The sequence below is a fragment of the Lepidochelys kempii genome, chromosome 1 (assembly GCF_965140265.1).
Source record: "Lepidochelys kempii isolate rLepKem1 chromosome 1, rLepKem1.hap2, whole genome shotgun sequence".
NCBI lineage: Eukaryota > Metazoa > Chordata > Testudines > Cheloniidae > Lepidochelys > Lepidochelys kempii.
Window position 1 is genome coordinate 312,110,343 of NC_133256.1, and position 19,518 is coordinate 312,129,860.

Here is a 19,518-nt window from a genome sequence, read left to right on the forward strand (position 1 = left end):
ATACTATGACTTTGTCAATATTTAACAGATATGATATAAAGTAAATCCATCCTCTTATATTTGGGCATAACAGAATGCAAAAGAACATACAGACTAGAAAAAAATCAGAACACTACAATTTTTAAAAATGCAGATACAAGGTGACTGCTCTTGGTATCTCGCCTTCCCCTCAGTTCAGTGCACACAATGCCCAAGTGAGCTTGGGGGTTATTATGCACCCTGTAAGAACTAAGAAATTGATCTTCCTGAAGTAATTTACTGTGACAGTTTTAGGATATTTAAAAAACATTTTAAAACTGAAATTAGGAAACTTCATATTTGCCGAAGTAATGGCTTCATTATTACAGCATATTTCTGTACAGCCAGTTTCTGAAAGCCTCTTAGAGGTCAGAATCAATTAAAAAAACAAAGTATTACAAAGCACTATACCTGGTTCACAGCACCCATGGTGATGATGGTCAGTCTGACAACACTTATCCCTTAGAGGCATTTTCTGTGTGCACGACCTACTTTCCTTCTACATCCAGCAGCTTGTTTCTGCTAAAATAAGCAAATTCTCTGTCACCTCCCAGACCATAAGACTTAAACAACACTAACATCATACCCCCACATCCTTAAGACTAAAACAGCACTGAACTTGCTCAGAGGTCAACTGTGCCTTTTTTAAGATGGAAAGTCTATATTATTTATCAACTATTTTCAAATCTAAAAAATCTGTTTACTTCAGTGCATTTCAATGAAGGGCAAACGCTTTAAGAGTTATAGAATCAAGGAAACCCTTGTTCCTCCTAAACTCCAGTCATGTCCCTAAATAAAATGACAACATAACCAACATTTTGGATCCCTGGCTCCTACAAGAACCAATGTTAGGCATGTGTAAAACATAAGGCTGCACAAAGATCCATGGTTTTGGGATCCCTTATGTTTGTCAACACCACTTTGCCTAACTGTAGGGACTTAACCTATCTTTCAGTTATTCTTGTTTGTACTACCATAGCACCCACAATTGTTAAAACCCACCTAGACCCTACTGGTTGATGAGATTCACACGACTCATCCCCCAATAACAACAAGCATCCATAAAGTTGTGAAAACCCAACTATAACTCCTATTAACAATATTGACCCACACAGCTGTCAAATGTTCAGCTCCATAGCTGCTCTGTGCCAGGTACCGAAGTGTGACTGAGGCCCCATATACTGTATGTTACTTCATGAATGCCCCCCCCCCGAACTTTTTTCGCCTCCAGACTAGGGACAGGAAAACCCTGCCCTAAAATACCTCCAGAAACCTGCCCCACCCCTCTGCCCCAACAACAACAGGAACCCTGCCCTGCCCTCCCAACCCCACGGCACCCCCAACAGGAACCCTGCCCTGCCCCCTACCCTCTCCCCCCAGGAACCCAGCCCAGCCCCCCCCCACACCACCGTGCCCTGACGCCCCCCCACCCCACCCACCCCCCAGGAACTCAGCCCTGCCCCCCACACAAACCCAACCTTGCCCTGCCCCCCCAGGAACCCAGCCCTGCCCCACCACCCCCCAACCCAACCTTGTCCAGCCCCCCCACCCTATGAACCCAGCCCTGTCCACCACCCCTTCCACGAACCTGGCCCTGACACATGCCCCGCGCTCCCCCCAGGAACCCGGCCCTGACCCCCTCCCCGCTGCCCCCGGGGGGACCCGGCCCTGCTCTTTCCCCCCGAACCGGAGCAGCGCGCAGCCCGCGGGGAGAGCGGGACCGCCGGGCGCCTGAGCTGGGAGAGCCCGCCCCGCACACGGGGCAGCTTGCGCCGTCCCCCTCTTCCTGGGCGGCGGCGGCAGCTGCCGCAGCCCCGCGGGGCCCAGGGCTCCCGGCCGCCCGGGCTGCACTTACGGAGGCTCCCGGGGACGGAGTGCGGGGCAGCCGCCAGCTCCCGTCCCGGGCGGCGCGGCTCACCCACGAGCCCCGCGGGGAGCGGGCGGCGGCCGGGGCTGAGCCAAGCGGGTCCCGCGCGGAGCCGGCAGGTGACAGCGGGCGCCAAAGCAGCGCGGCGGCCGGAGGCAGGGAGCGGAGCGGGGCGGGGCGGGACGCTGCGCCCGCGCAGGGAGCCGCCGCACCAGCCTCCTCCGCCGGGCGGACTCTTTCCCCCCCCGCGCCTCCGAACTCAACTTCACCGTCCCGTGTCCCGCCGGCGCAGCAGAAGCGGCGACCACTGACCCCGGAGCCGGATGGGCACAGGGGCAGGAAGTGACTGCGGCCGCGGCGACTCGGGGCGGCGCACTGCGCAGGCGCCGCACCCGGCTTCCCCTCGCCCCGCCCACGCGCACAGGTGCCTGTCCGGCGCGCGGGCGGGGCGCGCCGTCGCTGGCAGGAGGAAGCCGGGCGCGCGGCGGGGCGGCCACCCACGTGGGCGAGTCACGAGCTGCTTGTCTCCTGCCCCCGCGCTGCTGGGCACCGCTGCAGCCTGTCGCAGCATTGCCGAGCAGCCCGCTGGCTGCGCAGTGCCCAGTGGGAATAAAGCCGCCGACGCACCGCTGCAGGATGCTTGGTGGCAGCATAAAGTGCACAGTCGATACAGGGCACGCTGCCTCTTGCACTCTGTGCACGCACTCTAGTGTGCACGCTTGTGACACCCCGCACCCCTGTACCCCGGCCTCCTGCACAGCTGCAATAGACTGTACAATTACTCTGTGGCACAGTCCGTCATTGCACTATAATACACTACACTACGTACAGCAGCAACACTTCGGACTAAGAGGAGTTGTGAATGTCTCCTCGGCAAAAACGGAGGTAGCAGCTGCCTCAACACTTCTCCCCCCATTGCCACTTGCCTCACTGTGGGCTGCATGTCTTAAAGGCAGAGATAAGGTGGATGAGGTCATATATTTTATTGGACCAGCTTCTGTTGGTGAGAGCGACAAGAAGAGCTCTTCTTCAACCCTATCCAAAGTCTCTCTCTAGTTCTGAGCCTTGCCTTATCTACAATTTGCTGAAATTCTCCCATGCTTGTGCAAACACCAGGGGCAGCTCCACCTGTACAAGAAATGGTGGAAGAGTGAGTGTAGCCTGACAGCTGGTATTTCTACCCTTGTGTCATCTAGGGCTGCTCTGAGCAAGGTAAAATGGCAGTGGTAAATGCACCATTGGCAGGACAATACTACTGCTCTCAACGATGAGAAAATTGTAGACTACCCTTATGGGGCTGGACGTTGCTGCCAGTTGTATTAAAATAAATAGTGGGAGGACCAATCTGATGGATTGTAACAAATAATTTTGCCGGTTTGTGATTCATATCCAGTCATATCTCTTCAGTTTGTTGTTTAACTGTAGGTGTTGGTGTGTTTTTCTGTAGGTGTACCATTCTCAACCTCCTTAGTGCAATTTACAGGTTATTATTTTCACCTCACAGTAAATGAGAAAATCAAATTCCCTCTGTTTCTGCCAAAAGGAAATTAAATGAGCAAATCAACAGAAAGTTCTCTTTGTGTGCACCCTTTGCTGCCATTTCTGGCTTTGATGAGGAAATGTGTACAATAACCAACCTGCTCTCCACACCACTAGAAAAGAGACAAATATTGGTTAAAAAGGGACAATATTAAAAAAGGAAACCATCTCTCAGACAATTGGCTTGGTTAGTGGCTCAGTCACTTCCTGGGTAGAAGTTCATGGTAGGGCTCAAGGTCATAAACCAAGTTCTGGAGTCATATTCAATGCCAGCACAATAATAAAATTATATGCCGTTTAGTAGTGCCATTCTTCAAATCAGATGGGATAGTAAACAGCTCTTGTATCTATCTCTGGCCAATATATTTTATACAACTAAATTCTACTTTTAAAAATGTAGACATTAGTTTTTCACCAAATTATTATTTAAAGAAATTTTATTAGGATTTACAAAAGTGACCAGGTGCCTTGATTTGTATATGCTCCCTGTGCATCCCACCTAGGGCTTCTCTCTCCTCTTCACATCTCTAGGCTCCCATTCCCCAAAGCTCCAAGCCCTCACACCTCACTAACTCCTATACTGAAACTACTGCTCTCTAGCTCCCGGCCCAGCTTCTGGCCCCCCTCACCAAGCCCTCAGTCCCCAACAGTTCCCTCTCCATAAGACTTTAGGTCCCTGCTCTTCAGATTCCAGGTCCCTGCTCCCATTTTCCTTTGTCCATCCAGTTTCTTGTACCCCACATTCCCAAGATTCCCACTACTAAGGCTCCCAATCTCCACTGGTTGTTGTGCATTCAGATCTCACATTTCCTTGCGGTTTACATTGTTCTCTTATTTTGAGAAAATACAAATAGGGCCTTTCCTATATCATTTATTATAAATTTGTCAGATCCCCTATTATTTGTCTCCTCTCTAAATTATTTAGCACTAATTTTAAACCTCATTTCCAAATAAATTCTGCTTAACAGTTGTATGCAAGATTTTTTATAGATGAATCTACAGTAAATATTGTGCTTTTCTAATGTCAGATTAATGAGCATGTTCCTTCGTCATAGCTTCAAACAGATTTTCTAAGCTGCTGGTAAAGGCATTAGTGTCTCAAAAGTGGTTGAAGTTCTTTATTTTCCATCATAAATATCTGTATTTTAATCAAGTTGCAAAAAATGGGAAATATCTTATGGAATATGGTATGAAGGCATAGACTCTAGAATCTTGACTGGATTATTGTGCCTAGGATCTCTCGGTTAGGGAGTCAATATAATAGAAGCCCAATTTTATGCTTTTCATAAAACCAATGGGTCATGTAATCTATCACCTACTCTGACGCTGGGGGATTGAGTGTAAATTTGTGTTTTGATTGTGTAAGCAGCCATGTCAGAGGGACCTGGGGTAGTAACCAGTGCAAAAGGTGCCCCACGCAGATAAAATCTAATGGCCTTGACTGCCTAATTTATTGCTAAGATCTCCTCCTCTGTTACCAAACAGTTTCTCTCTGAGGGCAGGAATTTTCTGTGCAACATTGTAGAATTGATGTAGGACGTTCTGCTCTCCATTCTCTTGCCCCTGCTAGAGAATGGCTCCAAGATCCTGCTCAGAGACATCTGTCTGCAGGATGAACTCCTCATAAATCTGGACTTCACAGCATCATTCACTGCACAGGAGCTGTTTGAACTCCCCAAAAGCATTTGCACAAACTGGGAGTCAATGTACTGTTCCTTTTTTCAACCCAGGCGACTAGTCAAAGTTTGGGACCCTAGGGGTGTTTCAGTTGCGGGTAAAAAAACAATGATAGTGTGGTACACCTCTGTCCGGATATAACGCGATCCAATATAACACGAATTCAGATATAACGCAGTAAAGCAAAATTGGTTTTCTGTCTCGTCTACAACATACAGTACTTTTATTCTGTTTAATCCCAGTTTATACATTTAATAATGTGGTAAACCCAGGACAAACAGCTACAAAAGGGGGGTAGTAATTAGTCCCAGGGGATTAAAAGGCCCCTCCCTATCCACAGGGCAATAAGGTTCAGCTAGAAAAGGGGTTGCTAGGGAACCAATTAGGTTCAGCTGACTCCAACTACTTGGGACCTTTTTAAACCCTCCCCTGGGTGGTAGGAGGGGAAGAGTCAGGGAGTGAGAGGAGTAGGGAAGTTGCTAGTAGGCTGTTTGCAGCAAGACCTCAGACCTTCCTAGTAGGGAGGCTGCACTCGCTCCCCAGAAGGGAAGGAAAACAAACACAAGGGACTGACTGAGGAGAGGAGTAGCAGGACCCTGTGCCACCTATAAGGATTTGCCTTACCCCAAACCTGAGTCTCCAAGGCTAAATAGGACTGAGCCTACTGAGGCGAACAAGGTATTTTGTCACAATGATTACCATGTACACATTCAGTATGTATGTTTTTACAAGTCTGCCTTGGATCGAAAGTCGAAACACAAAGCTGAGTGCATTTACAGCATTTTTAAACTTTTGCTCTGATCTTCATTGCATAAAAAACAGTCTTGTCTGCAAGTCTTAATTAAAGTTATAATGTTAACGGTCTAAATCCACTGATAGTTTAAAACCATTGAAAGTTTAAATTTGTTTTGCAGACAACAAAACCATGTGTGAGGTGGTAGCTAATTTTCAATGGCTGTTATAATAAAAATCGCCTTTGGTATATATAACCATGACTAATTTATCAAAAAGGAAGTTCAGTCTAACTTTGTTGACTAACCTGCTGCCGCCTTGCCAGTTTAAAGTTGTTACAAAACCATCCATGGTCAGCGCCTCGGCTCTTAAAATGTGGCTTGTATCAAATTACATAGATACAGTACATTGTCTGTCCAAATGTGCATGTATCAAAGTGGTGGAACGAATGTGCAACAATGAGAAGGCAGGGGTAAACATATGTTGCCTGCCCATGGTCCCATTTGGCATTCTCATCTCTCCCACCTATTTTAATCTCGTTTCTAAATTGTGTGCAGTATAGACTAAGCTTAAGTTGTCTCACTGGTTGTATTTTGGAAATATTGTAACTCTGTGCTGACATTTTCTAAACAATTTTAAAAAATTGTTCACATTAATATTAAAATACCATTGGTGTCATGGCAAGTAGTTCACAGCCATGGAAACAAAAGGCATGGATAGTCAAAGAAAAATTGGAAGCTTTGGACAGACTGAAATCAGGAATGAGCCAAGCGAAGGTCTCAAAAGAAGTAGGAGTGGGGGAATCAACATTAAGAGGGTGGATCAAAGAAGAGGAAAAATGCTAGTTGAACTGGATGAAAGTGAAGGCCTGGAAAGGAAGCTCCTAAAAACTGCTCAGGATAACCAACTAGATAGAGCAGTATTTACGTGGTTTACCCAAGAACACTCTGATGGCATGCCAATTTCCAGTGAAACAAGGAAACAAGCGGAGAAATTGAAGAAGGATCTCGATTTTAAACGCTCGGGCGAGGACACTTCTGCACATCAAGGTAATGAATTTAAAGCTAGCAGCGGATGGCTTAATCATTTTTTAAAACGTCATAGCATTCAGCAAGTCACAATTTCAGGAGAGACTCGCTACGCAGATATAAAAGCTTGTGACGAATACCCGCTAAAGTTACAAGAGATCACCATCGAGGGTGGCCATGCTCCAGAACAAATCTATAACGCTGATGAAACCGACTTATGTTACCGTATGCTGCTGGATAGAACGCTTGCTTCAAGGACCAAAGAACAAAAGGCCAAAGGTTTTAAGGTGATAAAAGAGAGAGTGAGAATACTTTTCTGCGTAAATAAAACCAGTTTATATAAACTTAAACCTCTGTGCATAGGCAAATCCAGGTCACCTAGGGCTTTCCACCATAAGAACATAGATTGGCTTTCATTAATTTATCACCATTCAAAAAATGCCTCGATGAAATTGGATATTTTCGAGGAATGGTTTAATAAATATTTTGTACCAGCTGTCCGGAGCCACCTACGCAGACAAAACCTGAAGCCAAAGGCAATGCTCCTACTTGACAACTGTCCCGTCCACCCCCCCAGCTGAGACCTTAACCAGCAAAGACGGGAAGATAAAGGTGAGCTACCTTCGTTAAGAACACGACATCCAAAATACAGCCCCTCGATCAAGGCATTATAGCCACATTTAAAATGAACTATCCTAAAGCCTTAGTAAAGAAAATTGAGGACAACAGTAGCATAACAGATGTAATCAAGAAATTGAATTTGCTGGATGTATTTAACTTAGGCGAGACAGCCTGGCTAGGAATCACTCCGTCAATGATGGAGAAATGTTGGCATCGTGGTCTCAAAAGTGCTTTTGTCACTGAAAGCAATGACAACCAAGATGAGGAAGACGAAGATGAGAACAACTTTGAAGGTTTTACAGAAGAAGAGGCCATGGAGGCAGAATGAGTCTACAGGGAACTTATGGCTCAGAGTGGGATAGCTGATGTTCAAGAGTGGATGGAGGTGGATGCTATGTGTCCAACTTATGAACAACTTACAGATATAGATGTAATTCATAATGTTGCCCCTCAACCACCTGGTGCCTCAGAAAATGTGTCTAACCCTGAGGATAGTGACGAAGAACCCTCGGAGCCACCGCCCAAAGCTGCTGATGTGGTTGTAGGGTTAGAAATTGGTCTTAAGTGGCTAGAAAGCCAGGATGTGGATAGACTGCAAATACTGCAGTTAAAATCCATAATTGTCCTGGCGAAGAAGGCTCATAGTAGCATGAAGCAACAAAATATAACAAGTCTTTTTTTTTAATTTAAAAAAATTTTAAGGGGTGCATCTTAAATAAGAAAGCATCTTGTACGCCAAAAAACGGTATTTACCATTTTATCAATGTCTCTAAAACTTTACCTTTTTTAGCTTTTCAGTTAGTATGGTCTGCTGAAAGTTTTTGGGTAAGAGACACCATTTTGCTTTCTAATCTTGTTTAGCATGGTAAAGTTTAGGAATTAGATTGCAGTTTTGTCTTTTATTTCTTTAGTAACCAATTCTGACTTTTATGCCTATATCCCTTATAATCACTTAATCTATCTTTCTCTAGCTAATGAACTTGTTTCAATCTTTTATGTAAACTAATGTGTTTGGGGGCTCTCTACTCAGGTTAACAAAGGCTGTTGCATATTCATTACTCTTTGATGGAATGACAAACTTTTAATGAGCTTACACTGTTTGGAGCAGGGGGTCCTGAGCAGTGTAAGGCGCACATTTCTGGGGTGCAATGCTGAGGTTGGGGAATTTGTGGGTGTTGTCCTTTGTGTAGTTCATGAGTGTCTGGGAGAACATTCATGTAACTAAGCTGGGTGTGACTGTGCTTGCTGGTGGCTGTGAGTGAACAGAGCCTGGAGGGGTTTGCTATTCACTGGCAAAGCATTGTAAAAGACATGCTGGGCTGGAGAATTAAAGGGACACAGTGGTTCAACCAGAGGTGCTGGAACAACTTGTACAGTGGGGGTTCTGAGAGCAACTGAACCAAGCTGTAAACCTTGAATATGATGGAAACCTCTTCAAGCCAGGGGGTGCAGCAACACCCCCAGCATCCCTAGTTCCAGCACTTATGGGTTCAACAGACCAGATTGCACCCAGGGGAATTAACACCCTGGTCTTTACCTTCCTGGGGGTTATAACCTGGCCTCATGACCCACTGGGACCTTCTCAGTGGAAGCCTGTGTATCTCCTGGCCACTGCTGGCCTCACTCTCAAAAGGAGGACCTGTTTCAAAGGTCTCTCAATCATCCCATAGTCCAGTTCTGCCACCACGACGTTCTGTATGAGTCGTAATGCCTCCTTCAGGTGTGTTACCTGGTGGTGGCAGATCCACTTTTTGGACCCTCCTGGTAGGATCTGACAAAACAGTCCAGTGCCATCACCTCTGCTATTTCCTCAGAGCACTGTACATCCTCCTTTGCCATCAAGGGCAGAAATCCCATAACCATCGCCACTGCTTGAGGCCAAGAATCTAGGGAAAACTGTTCCCATCTAAACTGGTTTTCCTTCCCCAATGAGCCCCAAATAGCTCCAGATATCTGCTTTTTCAGCACACCCTAGTCCTTTGCAAAGGTCCCAAAGCACAATAGGCAGCCGGGGACACTGCTGTCAAGCATGCTGCTATCTTGATAGTCCATATTTCTTGGGGCAATTGGTGAACAGTTGTCACCTGTTCCAAGGTCTCTAGAAAGGCCTCTGTCCCCATCTTAGTGAGAAATCCTCCTTCATCCAGAGGTAACTAAGAGTATGTCTACACTGCAATATAAACCCAGGATCAAACTTTGGCTCAAGCCTAACCCCTCTTCCATCTATACACAAATCACACTAACCCAGGGCTCAGACCCAGGGTCCCAGGACCCTCTGGGGATGGAGGGTCCGAGCTTGAGTCAAGCCAGGACATAGGATTCGAGCCCTACTGCTTTGCAGTATAGACACAATCCCGTTTGACTCGTATCCTGGAAGTGCAGCAGAAGTATCCCACAATCCTATGGACTAACTTCCTTAGTCCTCTCTGATCAACTCAATTGAAAATGGAAGTCAACTCTCTTGGTGTACAGCAGCAGCTCAATGAGTCACTCAGCATTAACCATTCCATTGTCTTCTGATCACTGAGCTGCAAGCATACCATCAGAGATCGTTCTGTGTTTGCAATGGAGATTGAACAGAACAAGCCTTTTGCAAAGTTCGCTGCTTCATAGTCACAGGAGCACAGCCAGATTTTGGTAAATTTCTGGTGTGAGGTCAGTAAAACTGAACTTTAGCAAAAAATACCAGCAATGACCATCCATACTAACTGCTAAAAAGCTGGCAGCTTTACAAATTTTCCAGACTGGGGACCAGTGCATGGAGTGGATTAAGCAGCTCAAGAGTGAGGACCAGGAGTCCAGGGACCAAAACCACACCTCAGGCAATTCACCAATCTCATGCCCTTCCTATGAGGAGTTTGACCAGGTGCTGGGCACTGCACCCAGCACAGAGCGAGCCAGCCAGGGTGCATGATGACCTGGTCAGCCAAGATAGTGCCAAGGTGACCCCTGAATCTATCATGGGAACTGATGGGAGCCAGCAGCAGACTTCAATTGAGGAGCAGAAAGTGACTCTGTTTCTTAAACCAGTACCAAGCAAGCTGTGGGACAGGATCAACAGCAAATTCTGGATCCCATACTCAGAAGAGCTCTTTGATGTCCTCTGCCACGCTGCCGAGCCTGTAGAAAACTAGAGGAGACAGAAGCTGCCCCCGAGCCTGGTAATTTTCTGACTTCAATATAAAGTTTATTACGACAGTAATGGCAGGTGTCAAGGTTCCTCCCCCACTCTGAACTCTAGGGTACAGATGTGGGGACCTGCATGAAAAACCTCCTAAGCTTATCTTTACCAGCTTAGGTCAAAACTTCCCCAAGGTACAAAATATTCCACCCATTGTCCTTGGACTGGCCGCTACCACCACCAAACTAATACTGGTTACTGGGGAAGAGCTGTTTGGACGTGTCTTTCCCCCCAAAATACTTCCCAAAACCTTGCACCCCACTTCCTGGACAAGGTTTGGTAAAAAGCCTCACCAATCTGCCTAGGTGACTACAGACCCAGACCCTTGGATCTTAAGAACAATGAACAATCCTCCCAACACTTGCACCCCCACTTTCCTGGGAAATGTTGGATAAAAAGCCTCACCAATTTGCATAGGTGACCACAGACCCAAACCCTTGGATCTGAGAACAATGAAAAAGCATTCAGTTTCTTACAAGAAGACTTTTTTTTAATAAAAATAGAAGTAAATAGAAATAAAGAAATCCCCCCTGTAAAATCAGGATGGTAGATATCTTACAGGGTAATTAGATTCAAAAACATAGAGAACCCCTCTAGGCAAAACCTTAAGTTACAAAAAAGATACACAGACAGAAATAGTTATTCTATTCAGCACAATTCTTTTCTCAGCCATTTAAAGAAATCATAATCTAACACATACCTAGCTAGATTACTTACTAAAAGTTCTAAGACTCTATTCCTGGTCTATCCCCGACAAAGACAGAATATAGACAGACACACAGACGCTTTGTTTCTCTCCCTCCTCCCAGCTTTTGAAAGTATCTTGTCTCCTCATTGGTCATTTTGGTCAGGTGCCAGCGAGGTTACCTTTAGCTTCTTAACCCTTTACAGGTGAGAGGAGCTTTCCCTTGGCCAGGAAGGATTTCAAAGGGGTTTACCCTTCCCTTTATATTTATGACAGCAGGGTTTTCCACTCTAAGAACCAATGCAACAGTTATAAGAAGCCCCGCTACCAGTGTATATCCTCTCATGGTAGATTGTATCCCAGGGCCTTGGCATCTCCTCTTCTCCCCTCCCCTCCACACCACATGGAGTTCAAAATGGCGATCAGGAAATACAAACAATACAAGAACACTATCCCCGATAATGTCACGGCTAACCTGGTGGCTGAACTTTGTGACTTTGTCCTTACCCATAACTATTTCACATTTGGGGACAATGTATACCTTCAGATCAGCGGCACTGCTATGGGTACCCGCATGGCCCCACAGTATGCCAACATTTTTATGGCTGATTTAGAACAACGCTTCCTCAGCTCTCGTCCCCTAAAGCCCCTACTCTACTTGCGCTATATTGATGACATCTTCATCATCTGGACCCATGGAAAAGAAGCCCTTGAGGAATTCCACCATGATTTCAACAATTTCCATCCCACCACCAACCTCAGCCTGGTCCAGTCCACACAAGAGATCCACTTCCTGGACACTACAGTGCTAATAAACAATGGCCACATAAACACCACCCTATACCGTAAACCTACTGACCGCTATTCCTACCTGCATGCCTCCAGCTTTCACCCTGACCACACCACACGATCCATCGTCTACAGCCAAGCTCTGCGATACAACCGCATTTGCTCCAACCCCTCAGACAGAGACAAACACCTACAAGATCTCTGTCAAGCTTTCTTACAACTACAATACCCACCTGCAGAAGTAAAGAAACAGATTGATAGAGCCAGAAGAGTTCCCAGAAGTTACCTACTACAGGACAGGCCTAACAAAGAAAATAACAGAACGCCACTAGCCGTCACCTTCAGCCCCCAACTAAAACCCCTCCAACGCATTATTAAGGATCTACAACCTATCCTAAAGGATGACCCAACACTCTCACAAGTCTTGGGAGACAGGCCAGTCCTTGCCTACAGACAGCCCCGCAACCTGAAGCAAATACTCACCAACAACCACATACCACACAACAGAACCACTAACCCAGGAACTTATCCTTGCAACAAAGCCCGTTGCCAATTGTGCCCACATATCTATTCAGGGGACACCATCACAGGGCCTAATAACATCAGCCACACTATCAGAGGCTCGTTCACCTGCACATCCACCAATGTGATCTATGCCATCATGTGCCAGCAATGCCCCTCTGCCATGTACATTGGTCAAACTGGACAGTCTCTACGTAAAAGAATAAATGGACACAAATCAGATGTCAAGAATTATAACATTCATAAACCAGTCGGAGAACACTTCAATCTCTCTGGTCACGCAATCACAGACATGAAGGTCGCTATCTTAAAACAAAAAAACTTCAAATCCAGACTCCAGCGAGAAACTGCTGAATTGGAATTCATTTGCAAATTGGATACTATTAATTTAGGCTTAAATAGAGACTGGGAGTGGCTAAGTCATTATGCAAGGTAGCCTGTTTCCTCTTGTTTTTTCCTACCCCCCCCCCCCCAGATGTTCTGGTTTAACTTGGATTTAAACCTGGAGAATGGTCAGTTTAGATCAGCTATTACCAGCAGGAGAGTGAGTTTGTGTGTGTATGGGGGTGGGGGGGATGTGAGAAAACCTTGATCTATGCAGGAAATAGCCCGACTTGATTATGTAAAGAGTTGTCACTTTGGATGGGCTAGCACCAGCAGGAGAGTGAATTTGTGTGGGGGGGTGGAGGGTGAGAAAACCTGGATTTGTGCTGGAAATGGCCCACCTGTTGATCACTTTAGATAAGCTATTACCAGCAGGACAGTGGGGTGGGAGGAGGTATTGTTTCATGATTTCTGTGTGTATATAAAGTCTGCTGCAGTTTCCACGGTAAACATCTGATGAAGTGAGCTGTAGCTCACGAAAGCTCATGCTCAAATAAATTGGTTAGTCTCTAAGGTGCCACAAGTACTCCTTTTCTTTTTGCGAATACAGACTAACACGGCTGTTCCTCTGAAACCAAACAATAAAGAATAGCTTTAAAGAGTATTTTTACTTGAAAGGCCCAAACTTTTGCTAGGGCCATTCCTGTTTAAAAATAATAATCTTACATTGCCATGCCTGTACATATGCCATTCTGTAACTGCTCAACTGTCTATGGAGCTGCCTGGAAACAGTGAACTCAGTGTGTGTTTTGGAAACTGTGTTCCATTTCCAAATCCAGTCCTTTTCTGGTAGAGGTAGTCCATGTAGTAGGCAGGTAACAAAATCATTTCTCCCAAGTACAACTGGGGTGTTGATTTTTCTCCAGAAATGTGCCATCATCAGGGAGGAGGAAGGCTGTGGAGTTCTGCGTGTTTGCATGCAGCCATAACAGGCTAAGCCATGTGGAAGCTAATGCAGCATCTTGTTAGTTCCCTCATGGATTCTGACCCAATCCTGGTTGCTGATAGCTGAAAACTTTTCCTGAATCAGGAATTCCAGATAGGTAGTCACATTTCAGGGAAGAGCGTATTTTCTAGGGCCACCTCACTAGCTGATCAGCCGACTCCATTCACAGATGTGCTTCTTCAGTCACTAAGTTTGAATACTTCAGGTGTATACGTTTCAGGGGTCCAAACCAGCAGCTTGGAATAACATCTCCCTTTGTCAATCAGACACCACAAGAATATTTATGTCCTCCACAATGTGAAAGGCCTGAAATGATAGAAAAAGCCTTTTGTTGCAAGGCCACTCACCACACACCCCAACAACACAAATACCTATGCAATGTTTATAAAACAGAAAAATCTTACAAATTTTAAACTTACCATTATCTCTGCATTTTTGTAACTGCAATTAACCAAGCCGTGTTCAGAGAGAATCCCTCTGTGGATTGAAGCATCCCTTTCCCCATATATTTTGGTTCAATTTTGAAATGTAACATTTTATGTCCTTGAGATTCCACAAGAACTAATTCTGTGCTCCTCCACTGAGCTGTTTGAGACAAGAACCCTCTGTTTATTATCCTATTTCAGGACCCTCGGCTTCCACTGGCTGGTGTACATCCAGAACTTGAGCCCTGGCCCAACGTACCTTCACAGATTGTCCCAAGTGGAAGGGTTTCCATGATGAAGTTTTTGTCTAAGTTCTTGAGAGGGCTGACATGCAGGTCCATTACCAGAAGCAGAGGGACTTAAGACTGAAGCACTGGCATGCTGAGGGTCTTGAGAAAAGGGTGAGTCTTGCTGCGCAACTGGAGGACAGGGTTTCAGAGAGGGAGCAGGCACTTGCAATGCAGTTCCTGGAACAGGAATGGCAGCTAAGGAGGTGACAGAGCGCAACAAGGAGAACTGTTTGAGTGACTCATCTTCATCATGGCTGGTAAAGCACCAGCTCCTGCTGCCTCTCCCACACCATGGCCTGATGCCTCTGCACCATACCCTCAGTCCAGAAGTAGCTTGGATAATTCAGTGTCATTGTTCGTGGCAGCATTGAAGCCCCATGAGGGGCTGGGCTGGGCAGGGCAACTAAACCCCATGCAGCCTTTCTTCTTGAAACCTTCTCATGTGGATACCTTTATCCCCCTACCCCGGCGCCAAGTGCATGGAAAATGGGGAAAGGAGAATGTGGGGGCGGAGGACAAGCAGTGGTAGGGGGGTTGTGTCATGTTTGCACTGGTTCTTGCACTTTTCTTTCTTTCTTTTTTGTTTTTTTTTTGTTTGTTTTGGAAATGTTCTTCTGTTGTTGTTTTGAGGTGTTGTAATGGCAGCAGGCCTGCCTAGCAATGGGTGACTGTTGTACTGTTTTAACACATGTTTACAAATAAAGCCTTTTATGTCATCAAGAAAGTTTGATGCTATCAGTGCATCACATCATACAATCATGACTTGAGATAATAAAGTTAAAAACATGATCAGGAGCAATTATACATTCCTGGGCAAACACTATTTCTCTAAGCTGTTAGGTACAGCAATTCACACTGCAATAACTTCCTTATATGAACCCATACTGTGATTCACCCCTCCTTCCCCCTCCCCCTGCAATTCATTATTCACTATGTCATTCATAAGTATGTTGCATGGCTATCAAGCCAACACCCATCCCAAGCATCAGACCCTCCCCCCAAATCCATTACTTCCTTTTCCCCTATAAGCACATTCTTACAGGTACTAGTCCTACTCTTGCATTGGGCCAGGCAAGTCCATAGTGTGAGAACACAAAACATCCCTGACTTCTGTTGCATGGGTGCAGCCAGCTCCAACTGAGGTAGGTTCACTTTCTGACAGAGGGTACCGATTCAGAGGCCCTTCAGGGGGAAATGGCTCAACTCTGGTTTCACAAAGATTGCAAAGAGCACAGCAAGCCACAGTAATGTAAACAGCATTGATGACACTGGCATCCAACCTTCTTTTGACAGGGCCTCTGAAATCAGGACACAGTTTTATAAGCCAAGGCAAAAGGGAGTACGCAGGGTCCCCCAGAATAATGGTGGGAACAGTAACTCCATTTATGACAATGTCATTTGATGGGAATAATGTCCCAGCCTGTCCATGAATGTAGACTCCCAAGCGGTGGAAAAACTCTTGCATCAGGAACTTTTCCAATGCAGCTCACACTGACATACATAAATCAGCCTCTGTGGTCCACAAGGACCCACATAACAATGAAGTAGTACCGTTTACGGTTTATGTACTCATGCGCTCCTCGAGGAGCGCATAGTATGGTCACATAGGTCCCATCAATGGCTCCAGAGCAGTTAGGAAATCACATTCTCTCAAAGCCAGCAGTTATTTCAGGAATATCTTTAATGCCCACCACCTTGGGGAAAATCACATGCCTGGTTGCCTCAGAATCCTCTGCCACCACTTTACCCACTGTTGAATTCCAAACACCAAACTGATTGGCAGTGGACCTGTAGTAGTCTCAGGTAGCCAGCTTCCAGGCAGTTATAGCAATGCGCTTCTGGAGCGGCAAGGGTGACCTCCTGCATGTATCTTTATGTTAGATGGTGGGGTAAGCAGCTTACAAAGCTCCAGAAACGTGGCTTGCTTCATGCAAAAGTTCTGGACTCACTGCTGGTCATCCCAGGTGTGTGTGATGATGTGGTCCCACACGTCTGTGTTTGTGGCCCTGTGCCAGAAACGCTGGTCTACATAGGGGACATCAACAGCTATGCTGACTGTACTGAGCAGCATCACCAATGTGAGTCTCCCATGCTAGGGTACTCTTCCTTTTCTGCCTTCTCCGTCTGTTCCATCATGAAATCCATCAGGTACCTTTGGTGGGTCAGAAAACACTGCCAAAATGTCCACCAGCACCTCAGAGAAGCTCTGCCCATTTCCTGACACAGGAGTGAAAACGCAAGGAAGGGAAGTTCTTCAGAACGCACCTCCTCCATGTTGCTGGCTCTGGTTGCTGGGAGCACACAGACCAAAATGATTGCTTAGCAGGCTGTTCAAATTTCCTGTAACATGCAGGGTGGGCAGCAAAGTTTTCCCACTGTGCTTCATGGTCAAAGGGCTACAGCGGCCACATTGCAGGAGGGCACTAGGGACTCTGGGATATGGTTGGATTGACTCAGGTCCGCATGCTGCAGTGTGGATGCCAGAACCCCAGATTCAAGCCTTGCTTAGAAAAGTCTTAGGATAGGGTTAAGAATCAGTATAGACGCTCAAACCCAGGGTTGTTTAACATGGGTCAGCTGACTCAAGTCCCGCTAACCCTGGACTTACATTGCAAGGTAGACATACCCTAAGGCACCACATCAATTTGTGAGTCTCAGCCATCCTGATCCAATAGTTGCAGCAGAAACTGCTGATAGTTTTCTTGTTTCTGCTGGAACGGCTGTTGCTGTAATTGTAGCTGTTGTTTGCAGCTGCTGCTGCTGATGTTCCCTCAGCCATTTGAACAGCGCTTCTGGATCCAGTCGTATATTCAGGCTGTGGCGACTGACCATATTCTCCCCCAGATGTAAGGTGTTGGGCTCTCTCACCAGCCCAAGAAAGAACCAGTGCCAAACTCAAGCCCATTTTTGGCCCTTGCCTCAGAGCACAATTTATTGTTACTCAAGCACATAAACTCATGCAGTAACATCATAAAAAGCTATTCCTTTGTCCCAACTAGACTGCAGTTGCCAGAGGCCTTTCTCTCAGCCCCAGAAAGAGGACATGCCCGGCCCTTCCTTAAATACCCTGCTGAGACATGACAGTCAGATTGCCCTTAACCCATTCCTGCCTGATTCACCCTGTCACAGACTGTATATGTGGACAAGGAAGAAGGGGAAAAGGTCTGAGAAAAAACAAGGTCGTCTATAAACTGAATCAAATATTCTCCTAAGTGCCGGGATCACAGCATGGTGCAAAGTGACCATATATAAATGCTACTGATGCCAATGTAAATGGCATCACACTTCCTAAATCAAATATAAATCTTTTGGAGATAAGCCAGAACCTAAAACTTTTGGTCTCCTCTTTGCCCATATTTGGTAGTTCAGACAAAATGAAACCTATGTCTGAACCACCCTAAATGTTATTTTTATTTAAGCAAAACTGAAACCTGACTGAGGTTGTTTTGCAAAAAGCAGAACATCCTCACATTTCCTGGTATTTCTGCTGAGGCATGATAGAAACTGTAGAAAACTAAAACTTTCCTTCTGAACCCATATTTCCTCCTAACTACTGCCACCCCCAACAATGACCAAAAAGAGATAGCTTGGATAAAGGAACCTGGATTTTTGAGTTTGTTTTTTATCAAACCCTTTTGAGTTTGTTTTTGAGTTTGTTTTTTAAAACCAAAACACAGAAGATGAAGTTTCACAATATTAAAAAACCCCAACTGCCTGCATCAATCTGAAAAATTGGTGGGTGCTAATCATAAAAGATTTTACCCTCGGCTATATAGTGTTGAAATAAACAGTGTTGGCTTTTGTTTTCTGTGTAGGGGACACGATAAAGCCATACAAAATAATAAATGGTATAGAGAAGGTACTTCTCTTCTGCTTTCCTCTCAATTTGAAAACACGGTGACATTCAAAAAAACTGAAAGGCAGCAAATTTTAAAGTAACAAAAGGAAATGATTTTTCACACAATGCACAATAAAGCCTGTGGAACTGATTGCCAAAAGAGCTCAGCGAGACCAAGCATTCATCACCAAAAAGGACTGGACATTTATGTGGATAACAAGAATTACAAGACTTACAATAAGAAGTTAACCCCCCCAAAAAACTAGTAAGCAGGTCCACCCAGCTAAAGAAAGAGTTAATTTAGCTTTTGGGGTGAGGGGCGGTTCTTAATAGCTCAGAAGCAAAATTCCAGAGGGTTGCTTTCTCCCTTCATACTTAGGCTGAATAGCCTCTAATAGGAGTGAGCCTTGCAAAACCAGTAGTTTTAGTGTTCTTTCTGATACCTGACTTAACATGTAATGCTAAAACATGTTGACACCTAGGTGCAGGAATTATCAGCACTGCTTTCAGCTTCGTAGGCTGAGCAATAATGCAATGCTCTATTTGTTAGTGGTATAAGTCATAGAGTTCAAGGCCAGAAGAGATAACCAGATCATCTAGTCTGCCCTCCTGTATATCACAGGGCACTAACATCACCCAGCACCTGTACACCAAACCCAACAACCCAAATTAGACCAAAGTATTACAGCCCACAGGAGACTAAACTATTATGTGCCACAGACACATGATAAGTAAGTGCTAAATCCAGGGTCTGTGCTTGTATTGGATGGGATGTAACTGCTTTTGCTGCTCCTCGAGATTCATGGATTGCTGGAATATGCATGAAGAAGCAATGCACTTGAGATTCCATCTATGTAGGGACAGAAGAAAAGGACTGTGTGTCAGTTCTTTAACTAAGATTGGGATGAGGGACAGTGGCTTCTCTTATTGGGCCATATTTTATCCCCATTCAGAACAACATGTGAGAGGGGAAAGA

The 19,518-nt window shown here is 45.5% G+C and overlaps 1 protein-coding gene across 5 annotated transcripts in view; it reads right to left on the minus strand.

Annotated features, from left to right (window-relative positions):
* The window catches only part of ZNF800 (zinc finger protein 800), a 33,422-nt gene extending 31,159 nt beyond the window's left edge, over positions 1-2,263 (minus strand). For 2 of the 5 annotated variants that reach the window (XM_073328260.1, XM_073328256.1), the window contains exons 1-2: positions 1,874-2,263; positions 430-540 (exon numbers count right to left, since the gene is read on the minus strand). In XM_073328260.1, the coding sequence (XP_073184361.1) occupies positions 430-490 (61 nt within the window). In that variant the 5' untranslated portion in view covers positions 491-540; positions 1,874-2,263. The remainder of the gene's footprint in view (positions 1-429; positions 541-1,873) is intronic. The other 3 variants (XM_073328257.1, XM_073328259.1, XM_073328258.1) reach the window with 3 other exon arrangements.
* Positions 2,264-19,518: the final 17,255 nt, after the last annotated feature.